At 49.5% G+C, this 10,666-nt stretch overlaps 2 protein-coding genes across 3 annotated transcripts; both read left to right on the forward strand.

Moving 5' to 3' along the window:
* The first annotated feature begins 3,424 nt into the window (after positions 1–3,424).
* Positions 3,425–7,937, forward strand: LOC123071678 (U-box domain-containing protein 45). Its single transcript, XM_044495263.1, has 6 exons — positions 3,425–3,636; positions 4,492–4,569; positions 4,879–5,064; positions 5,213–5,320; positions 5,480–6,687; positions 6,798–7,937. The coding sequence occupies exons 2-6, from the start codon at positions 4,519–4,521 to the stop codon at positions 7,645–7,647; spliced, it is 2,403 nt and encodes an 800-aa protein (XP_044351198.1). The 5' UTR covers positions 3,425–3,636; positions 4,492–4,518; the 3' UTR covers positions 7,648–7,937.
* Positions 7,938–8,370: 433 nt separating this feature from the next.
* Positions 8,371–10,666, forward strand: LOC123071679 (OVARIAN TUMOR DOMAIN-containing deubiquitinating enzyme 4). 2 transcript variants are annotated; one of them, XM_044495264.1, is made up of 6 exons: positions 8,371–8,840; positions 9,466–9,587; positions 9,672–9,712; positions 9,879–9,977; positions 10,068–10,212; positions 10,326–10,666. In XM_044495264.1, exons 1-6 carry the CDS (start codon positions 8,804–8,806, stop codon positions 10,443–10,445), a joined length of 564 nt encoding a protein of 187 aa, XP_044351199.1. In that variant the 5' UTR covers positions 8,371–8,803; the 3' UTR covers positions 10,446–10,666. The 2 variants fall into 2 exon arrangements, with proteins under 2 accessions (XP_044351199.1, XP_044351200.1); XM_044495265.1 differs by having other exon boundaries at positions 8,384–8,840; positions 10,068–10,232.

The following is a 10,666-nucleotide window of genomic DNA, read 5'->3' on the forward strand; positions in this document are numbered from 1 at the left end:
CCCGCATCTCACCGCCCCGTAAAACTCGTTTACAGTTTGCGCAAAATCACTTTTGCGGGCCGGCACGGGCTGGCTCAGTTGCAGATCCCCAAACGGATCCGTAAAAAAAATATTCGTGGAATATGCGTTTTTACGGGTCGGCTTCTACGGGTTCTGCTCGGGCACCACCGCGAAGACCCGCAAACAAAAAAACTGCAAATCTCGCATTTGACATAGGGTTTGACAAGAAATTCAAATTCAAACGACATAAACAGTTTGTGCGCAAATAAAAGCAAAGTTCATTACGCAAAAGAGGGCATGCAAAAGGTTTGCGCCCATGTCCGGCATCATCTTGGGGGTCGATCTTCACATAGGCTTGATATTCTCCCAACGCCCTTGAAGCGACCGAAATGTGCGTGGAGTCTTATTGGGATACTTTTTCATAATGCGGAAGTATTGATCTTCGATCCTTTGCCAATATCTCTTGGCGGTTTGAGAAACACCTGTGCATGGATCAAGAGACACCGCACTCCATGCTTGGATCAAAGCTTGATCTTCCAAGATTGTGTAGTTATTCGATCTTTGGCTTTTTCCCACTCTTTGCTTGCGATTCCTCAAACGCTTCCGCTTCGATCTCCTCCAATTCGTCTGCACAACGATGATCATCCACGTCGTCGTCCGTTTCATTATAGTTCGAAAGGGCTTGATCAATGTCAACCGCGTTCGTGTCCAACAAGTTCACAAACTCGGTTGTTCCATTGTTCGAACCACCGCTATAGCCAACGATAACTATAACGAGCTATCGAGACTAATGGCGAAAAATGAAAGGGAATCACCAAGACCGAAGAGGCATACCTTGCGGCCATTTCGTCGAACACCTCGCTCGCGGGGGGAGCGGCACCGTTGAATGGCATCGCGGAGCACCTCCTTGCGCGCGAGGGGGGGTGAGAGGTTGAAGAAGGTGGCTTCCTTTTAGCCGGAACCTTCCTCCGCTTAACGCCCGCGGTCTTGCCGGCATTCTCCGCCGCCGTCCGGGATCGCACTGCGGCGTTGGCGCCCGGAGCGCAGGTCGTCGCGGCGGGGGCAACCGGATTCCCGCCCTGCACGACCACGTTGCCCAGCCGCTTGCGGGCTGGCGCAGCGCGTGCTTGGGCGACGGCGGCGGGGGCAACATGGCCGGCGACGAGATCCGCCCCGAGGAGAGGGAGCATGCGCGACCTCGACGGTGACGGGGGACAGCATGGGGTCGTTCATGGCGGCGAGGAACGGCCGGGGAGGAGGAACCGGAGTTTGCGGAGGGGGGGGCAATGGTGGCGGAGGGTGCGGGAAGCGGGAAAGGGCGTGCGAAAATGTCCCTCCCGCCAAATCTCGCGCCGGATAGGTGCTCAGCTCGTGTCGGTCTCCCAACCCGTGAAGATAGAGGTTGGGGGAGAAAATTTACCGCGTCCCGCAAAAAATTCTACGGACCGAGACGAGATGCGGGGTATGATCGTGCGGATTTTTCATCCCCGACCCGCAATTTGACGGTTATTTTGCGGGCCGAGGCGGGATGCGGGGTCTGCTAGAGTTGCTCTAAGCCTTTCTCCACATTCTCTGCTTTCATAACCAAATAAAAAGTTCCCTAATAATTCCTCGACACGCTCGTCCCTGCCTCCAAGCGCCTGTCGCCAAAAGCCAAATCCCATCTCATAATAATCCAGGAAAAAGAAAAACATACACAAGCTCCTGGCCACCACATACCGGCGCCCTTTTTCTAACGACAAGTTAAATACGGATTCAAATCAGGTCGGGTCGACGCGATGATTCGATCTGCGCCTGCGCGCATCGATCCAGGATCAGCTCGAAAGCAAGGGCTGATCTAACTCGGACGGATTTAAAAAATTCCCAAAGCGGAGCGCATGGAATCACCGGCCAGTGGAGGGGCCACTCAGACACACATTTAATCAACCAGATTAATGTTTCCTTGGATTAATTGCCTGGTTAGTGCATGATATTAATCTAATCGGCAGGTCAAGATCGGTTTCTTTATTTCCCCCTGTCTGGGGCTCGGCATCTGATGGGAATCAAAGATCCCCATACAAAAAGGCCCCAACTTGGAGAGGTGGGCACTATGCTGGCACTAGCTACTATACTAGATCTCTGTGTCGATCTTGGTTTCACTTGTTAATTCTGGGGTCGAAATTAGTAGTCTTGCTGCTGTGCTGCTCCATCACCACTGGATGGACACATTGTTTAGAGAGAAGATAGGTGCCAATGCCATGCCATGGAGGGTGGCAACTTTTGGGCACAAGGCAAGTTGGGCTTGTGCTTTGGGGCGTGACACAATCATGCGTGTTGCTTGCCCTACAACTTGCGCCGAGCCATCACAGCAGAAACTGCCTTCTACTTGCATGCAAACCACATTACTGATACTCCCTCCGTAAACTAATATAAGAACATTTGGATTACTATTTTAGTGATATAAACGCTTTTATATTCGTTTACTGAGGGAGCATAAACGAATATGTGTTTATTTTTCTTCTTCTTTATTGAGGTAAAAAAAAGGAGATGGAAACATGACAGCAGTTTTGACCAAGCTGGTTGTTTGAATATCGGTGTCATGCATGACAAGGGAAATGGCAGGAGAAAAAAACTCGACGGGACGACATGCCATCCAAGTCATCTCGTTTCGATTGGGATCGCTTCCTACTACATGTATTTGACATGTCTTCATAAAGATATCTTAGCTACACGGACCCTAATCAAGAGGAAACCAAGAGCCGAAATAAACCCCTCATCAATCTTTTTATGGGAATCTCATATGTCAATATAAATAGAAAGAAAGGCATGTACTTTCTGGTGCAATTATTGATAACTATATTCACATGAAATTCTACAAATACACACTAGTATTAGTTATGGTTATCCCAGTACGGTTTGCTGTTGCAAATCATCTCAACAATAAAAATATGGTTGCTTGCACTCCATGATTTTGCCTTCGAGATAAACAAGACAAAGGCATATCCAAAACTCCCATAATCTAAGGAAAGAACACACACACACACACACACACAGAAAAGGGGGGGCACCCAACCCCCAAAGTTTCAGCACGAAATTTATTTTAAATTTTTTACAAGGCACACTTGTGAGCCAACACACGCACACTAACCAACCACCAGACGTCCACATCTCTCATATCGGGCAAAACTAACAATCAAGCTTATATTTATACTGATGATTATAAATATCTTATCCAGGCTCCATTAAGAGCATAATAAATATGCGAAATGAATAAACAGGAAAGCTTCAACCGTATTATTTCCACTAATAAACCATTTAATTACCCCTCAAAAAATAAAGCATTTAATTAGCTATAAATTAAATGAAAGCCCCAGAGAAGAGAAGATGTGGGCATGTGGCATATCCCATTCTCCTCTTTTTTTTTTCTTTCGCTGCCCCCCTGCCCCTGACATCTGAATAAAATCCACACTCCAACGCCCCCCCGCTCTGCATTATTCCTCTCCTCCCCTTCCCCCCTCCTCCTCCTCTCGCCTCTTCCCTCGCCACGCCGTCCGCCGCAGCCGCCGCCGGCGACCGTCGGAGACACCCACGGGGAGAGACCCGTCCGCCGCAGCGGCCCTCGCGAGGCATTCCCTCCCGCCCTCTTCGCTCGAGACGGTGCGTCTTTATTTCGGCTCGTCTCTTCGCCGCCATGGATCGCTGCTCGCCTTTTTTTCCTTTGCCCGCTGCCCGGTCCGAGAGATTAGGGCTTAGAGTGAGCTTCGCCGGGGCGGGATGTGACCTTGGGGGTGGTCTGAGCTGCCTGTGTGTGTTTCCCTGCTCCTCTTTTCCTGAGCGAGCTCCGCCATTGGGGATCTCCGGGGAGGGAGCCTGCCGTGTTCGTGCGGCTTCACCATGCCAGGTTCACGCGAGGAAAAGTCTCCTTCCGATGGATTTCTGGCATTTCATTTGAGAAACGGAGCCCGAATGGCAGATTTGCGGAGCTGAAAACGATGTTTCAGAGCGCTCCTTATCCTGTGGCCGGCCTTGCCCACTCCGGAGGAAACTGCTTTAAATCCCACACTGCTTGTCAGGCCGAGAGAAACTTGAACAGGCTGCCGACCTCATCTTAATTTCTTTTGGGTTTTCTTGGGGTGACGCGGTGAGCGAAATGCGCGGCTCTGGCTGACCGGCAGCGCCCGTGGCCCCTTGGATTTGCTGGGAAAAGAGGCGAGCTTGGTCAAAATCATGGGCTCCAGGAAGCTCCGCGCGTCTCAAATTTAGCATGGAAAGGTCGTGCTCAGCTGGTGGTTTTCCGAAAGGTGCCTCCTGGAGAACACTGTGTTGTAGGCTTGCAGCCGGTAGATTTTTTACCATTCCTATCCCCTTTTTTCGTACTGGTTCCGGGAGCGTTGCTTTGTCCTATGCTCCCAAGTCCAGGCCTGTTGTTTTCACCGGTCTGAAATGCTTGCAACTGAGAGTGATGTGATCTGCCGATCTGACTTTTTTTTCCCTTCTGAATCTTGCAATCAGATGGTGGAGCTTAGGAGATAGTCAAGCATGGACGCAATGGAGGTCGAGGAGGGTCCTCTTCTGGCTATTGATGCCAAGGTATCATCTTAACTGTGGTTTTATCTTGATTTCCAATGATAATATCTGTTGTTCAAGCTATAAGTGGTCTGCAATTATTTGTAGTTAAGAGTACTGTTTTTGTTGATTAATGAGATCTATTTGGGTTTGCTTTCTAAACTTACATCTTAGTATAGCAGCACTCTTAATTCCATTTTACTTCTACAGGGTGGGTATTTAACAGCTTTGTACTGTATAAAGCAGTTACAAATTACTGGAACCTTGTAGCTTCTCCTTTTTGGGGGGATTTGTGTATGGGTGCCTAATCTGAAGAAATTGTGGTTTTTGCAGTTACACGCTGGAATGTGCAGAGCATTTCATCCTGCGGTTTCTAAACTTCTAGCGATTTTCCCGTTCATCGAAGCATCAAGGCCCAGAAGCAAGTCTGGCATACAGGCACTTTGTTCACTGCATGTAGCTCTGGATAAATCCAAAGGTCTTCTTCAACATTGTGCAGATTGCAGCCGGTTGTACTTGGTAAGATGTTGTACCCCTCCCTGCAGAGCACTCTTGATATAATTAGTTGCAAACCTGCCATGGGGCATTTGCAGCATTGCTTTTCAATATTTGTGTCTTTAGGATAAATAAAATGCCAAACTATTGCACTGATAATATTCACTTTCAGGCCATCACCGCAGAAACTGTGCATTTGAAGTTTGAGAAATCAAGAAGCCAACTTCAGGAAAGTCTACGGCGTGTCGAAAGCATAGTAACCGAAGATATTGGCCATAAGGTATGTTGTGTAAAATTCTAATTAGCACAACTAAATTGTGCTTCTGTTTGGTTTCCTTGGACTACCAATCCCACATTATGCACCAGTTGTTTATGGTTAAACCATTTAGTAAATTTGCATGGTATGTCCTGACATTCTGACACTGTCTGTGCGCAACAGATTGTAGAGATCATTGGTGAGTTGGAGGAGGTTGTATTTACATTGGATCAATCAGAGAAGGAAGCTGGTGATGAGGTGATCAATTTGCTCCAGAGAAACAATAAAATGAACAGTTCCAGCGATAGTGGGGAGCTTGAGGTCTTTCATATGGCTGCTCTGAAGCTGGGAATTACTTCTTCCAGGGCAGCATTGACTGAGCGAAGAGCCCTCAAGAAGCTAATTGAAAAGGCTCGTTCTGGAGATGATAAGCGGAAGGAGTTTGTTGTGTCCTACCTATACAATCTCATGAGGAAATACTCTAAATTTTTCAGAAGTGAAGCAGGCGATGATACTGATTCTCAAGGATCAGCCCCATGTTCACCTACAGTATTAGGCATGGATGACATGTATGGCCCCTGCGGAAATAGCCGAGCATTCAGTAGACAGCTTTCGAGCATTCAATCATTTAATTCGAGGTTTGGGTCTTTCAATTCGAGGCTTGGATCATTCAATTGTAGGCCTAGTGGTCCAAGGTCCGAAAACATGTCGATCCCTCCTGAGGAACTCAGATGTCCCATTTCCTTGCAGCTGATGTATGACCCAGTTATTGTTTCGTCTGGTCAGACTTATGAGCGTGTTTGCATTGAGAAATGGTTTAATGATGGTCACAGCACATGTCCCAAGACTCAGCAACAACTGGCCCACTTGTCTTTGACTCCAAACTACTGTGTTAAGGCCATGATTTCCAGCTGGTGTGAGCAGAATGATTTTCCAGTTCCAGATGGTCCACCGGGATCCTTTGATGTAAATTGGAGGCTTGCTTTATCGGACTCCCAGGCAACGGGCTGTGTGTCTGTTGATAGTTTTGACACTAGCAACATCAAGGGTGTCAAGGTGGTTCCCCTGGAGAACGAGAGAAAAGAAGAACCTGCAAACAGCGAGTCAGGCACATTGGATGATAGCTCTTGTTTTGAGTTTGATATGAATGAGGGGTATCGGAACTTGCTGCTGGTGCTTAATGAAAGAAACAACATACTGAGCCGGTGCAGATTGGTTGAGCAGATAAGATATCTGCTGAAAGACGATGAGGAAGCAAGGATCCAGATGGGCTCAAATGGGTTCGCTGAGGCTCTAGTTCAGTTCTTAAGGTATTCTGTGGAAGAAGGAAATGAGAAGGCACAAGAAGTTGGTGCCATGGCTCTTTTCAACCTTGCAGTCAATAATAATAGGTATGACATGTATTTTTCAGTTAAATGGTGCTTGTCATTTGCAGCTAGTTGACCTTGAACTTTTGAATTTCCATTTTTTACTTACCAAAAACCATTCTTGTTTGTTTCAGAAACAAGGGACTTCTGTTGTCTGCTGGAATAGTCGAACTACTTGAGCAGATGACCTCGAATCCGCGCCTAGCTGCTGCAGCCACAGCGCTCTACCTTAACCTTTCCTGCCTCACCGACGCGAAGAGCGTGATTGCTTCCACCCAGGCCGTGTCATTCCTAGTGGACCGTCTGTACAACCACGACGCCTGCGACCCGAAAGCCAGCTCCTGCAAGCATGATGCTCTCTACACGCTGTACAACCTCTCCACCCACCAGGCCAGCATCCCGTCGCTCCTGTCGGCCGGCATCGTGGATGCGCTCCACACGCTCCTGACGGACTCCTCGGTGTCCGAGGGCATCGGGTGGACGGAGAAGGCCCTGGCGGTGGCCATCAGCCTGGCGGCGACCCAGGCCGGCAGGAAGGAGATGATGTCCACCCCGGGGCTGGTGAGCACGCTGGCGATGCTGCTGGACACGGGGGAGCCGACGGAGCAGGAGCAGGCGGTGTCGTGCCTCCTGGCGATGTGCACGGCGGACGACAAGTGCATCGCGCCAGTGCTGCAGGAGGGCGTGGTGCCGTCGCTGGTCTCCATCTCGGCGACCGGCACGGGGCGGGGGCGGGAGAAGGCCCAGAAGCTGCTGAAGCTGTTCCGGGAGCAGCGGCAGCGTGACGGTGGGCAACCGCCCGCGTCTCAGCAGCAGCAGCAGCAGGCCCCGTCGTCGGAGGCCGGGAACGGGAACGGGAACGGCGGCGGGGTGATGGTGTGCCACCGGGAGTCGAAGCCGCTGTGCAAGTCCAAGTCGAGGAAGCTGGGGCGGACGCTGAGCTCGCTGTGGAAGAACCGGGGCTTCTCCCTCTACCAGTGCTAGCCTAGCAGGCAGGCAGGGTTTTGGGGCCTGGTTCATCATCATCATCAGTAGGATCTGTACATCTCCTCTTTCTTGTTTCTCTTTTCCTTGGGTCTGCTTCCGCTCTGGCGCCGTGGCTGCTGCTTCCTTTGGGTTTGGGTTAAGTAAAAGTTGAAAGAGACTAGTGCTTCGTCCCCCCCTGCTCGGTGGGGTGATGTAGGGCATTTTCCCCCTCTTTGCCGCCTTCTCATGGCACTGTACAATGTATATATAGCCTGCCTTGTTACGAGATGCTCCTCTCTTTCAGTGAAGCAACCGTTTGTTCTCTTTTGTCGATAATACGACGACCCTCTGCATGCTCACTGACATGTGGGCTCCATGGTCCTGTGAAGCAAATTTCGTTCTTCAGGGAGGCTCAACTCCTCATCAAGGAGCTTTATTTATTTGTTCACGATAATCCTGCTGGTTGCTCATCCAGGTGAGTTGGGTTCCTTTTGTCCTGTCATTGATTATCGGCTGTTGATGCGTGAAAGGATCCAGAGGCCTCGCCGAGATAATGACACACTGACATGGCCAGGGGCCAGGGCCGACATGAAAGGATGCATGAGAGGGAAAAAAAGGACTGGCTACCACGGCTTGCGTCTGACAGCACGAATGGTCAGGTTCATTTTCATTCACGTGCTGTCCCGTTCGTCGCACGAGATGATTGTGCTTTCGTTTCGAGTTCGGCAGGAGTCTCATTTCACTTGGTCGAGCGGTTCTCAAGGAGGGGAACGCCAAAAAGCGCCGCTCGCTCTAAAGAGGATTTAATTAGATTATAGGAGGCCCCCGGTTATTTGTGGCGGGAAAGCAGCCGCGGGGGCCGGGGCGGAGGGAGGGGGCGTCGGCCGTCGGTGGGCTCGATGGGACGCGGCGGCGGCGAGGCCTAGCCTCCACCCGGCCAGCCCCGGCGGGACGAGGAGGAGAAAGCCGGCCTGCTGAAAAGTGAATCCGATTCCACGCCCATCCCCCCCTCAACCCGCCACTTTCTGTAGTAACATTCCTGCCTCCCTCCCTCTCGCTCTCGGCCTCGGCTTTGCTTATTATTCCTTCCACCTGCCTCCCCTTCGTGCCCTGGAAGTGGAAGGGTACGAAGAGGGCCGACCGATCGTCGTCTTCGTCGCTGCCGGCAGGGCGGATGTCGGACCGGGAGCTCCCACCGCTGCGATCAATCAGTATGTCCCCTGCTTCTCTCTCTTGCTTGCTGCGTCTTCCTTGTCTTGGTAGATGAAAGGGGAATTGTTTCGATGATCATCATGACAGGAAGAGAGTTTTTTTTTTTTTTTTTTTTTTTTGCTTCTTTGCCATGGTTTGTCTGTCTGTGATCACTACGATCTCGAGCCTGGCCTGGAGGGGAGGAAAGAGCGGGAGAAAGCAGATTTAGGTGTTGATTTGAATCGGTATTAAACTAATCGACTCGTTAAGATGCCTCCCTAGTCTTATTCGTCCTCCGTATTTTGCTATCTCTGCCCACTGTATGACTAGTTTAAAGCAGCAGGCTTTGCATATTCAACAAGGAAGAGTCAATATAAAGAAATTGTAATGAGATGAGACAGAGCTTTTGCCTCCGTTTCAAAATAAATAAATATAAATTGTAGTTTATGAAGAAAAAAAGAGACCCCACCTGGGATGTGTGATAGATCCGCACATCACGCTTACGGGGCTGTTTGTTCCTGTGAAACTCTCCAAGTGGTTGATTCTAATGAGATTTTCAGACTGATCGAGTTGCTTCGAAGCAATTGTCAGCGAATCAAATGTCCATCCGCATTTCTGAACATTGGGAACTCGACCGTTTTTCAGGAATTACAGGGGACGGGAGGTGCCTGTTCCGGTCCGTCGCCTACGGGGCCTGCATAAGGAGAGGCAAGCAGTCGCCGAGCGACAGCGTCCAGAAGGAACTCGCCGACGAGCTTCGAGCAAAGGTGACTTTCATCACTTGATGATTTCGTTGCATTCCATGCAATTTTAGCAAAAGAGATCGCTGACCCACCGTTGTCCTGTTTCAGGTTGCAGATGAGTTCATCAAGCGAAGAGGAGATACCGAATGGTGAAGTCTTCTTTCCTCCTCTTACCATTTGTGTACATCAGAGCCGTCTTTTCCTGCAAAAAACCATATGCTTAAAAAAGAGAATTAAGCATGATCTCTTTTTTTCCCTGCAAAAAACAAAAGTAACATGATCATTTTTTATGTGAATCTTTGGTGCGACGGATAGGTTCCTCGAAGGCAATTTCGAGAGCTATGTGCGCAAGATGAGGAAGCCTCACGCCTGGGGAGGAGAACCTGAGCTGCTCATGTGCTCACATGTTCTTGGGTAGGCACCTTTCTTTCTTGCCTGCAATCAATTTGTAAGTTTATATTCTGAAATGTAATTGCTTATGATGAATGTCAACACTGCTTGCAGGATGCCCATCACCGTCCACATGTACACCAAGGGCGCCGATAACCCCAGGATCATAGCAGAATATGGTCAGGAGTATGGCAAGGACAACCCGGTCCGTGTTCTTTACGACGGTTATGGGCACTACGACGCGCTGCAGCCATCTCTTGTAAGAACACAACCAAGACTGTAAGTTGCTAGTACAACACTGCGCAAAATCCGACAACATTTGGCCTACTCTTTTGAGTTGAGGAACCAACGTTCCCTCCTGTGAATTTGCAGGAGAGGAGCGTAGCTAACCGGAGAATGACGCGGTCGCGCTATGTAAGCTTCTTCTACTACTTCTTCTACTACTACAACACTGCAACTTGGTTTCGTTCGAGTTGGCAGATCGCGGTATAGCACATATGGAAGTCCAGCCCGGGTTCGCTGCTCTGTCGTTCGATCTTCTTCGAGGCTGATGTATAAATAAGCTTCGCGTGTGTAACTCCTGATCCAGTCAGGGAATTTAACTGCATAAACTTACACTGCGTTCAGCTTAAAATGGAGTGTTTTGTGTAAATTCTGGAATATTTTACTCTGAAAGCTTGCTGATGGACATTTGATTCGCTGACAATTGCTTC

This window comes from Triticum aestivum, chromosome 3B (genome assembly GCF_018294505.1).
Source record: "Triticum aestivum cultivar Chinese Spring chromosome 3B, IWGSC CS RefSeq v2.1, whole genome shotgun sequence".
Lineage (NCBI taxonomy): Eukaryota > Viridiplantae > Streptophyta > Magnoliopsida > Poales > Poaceae > Triticum > Triticum aestivum.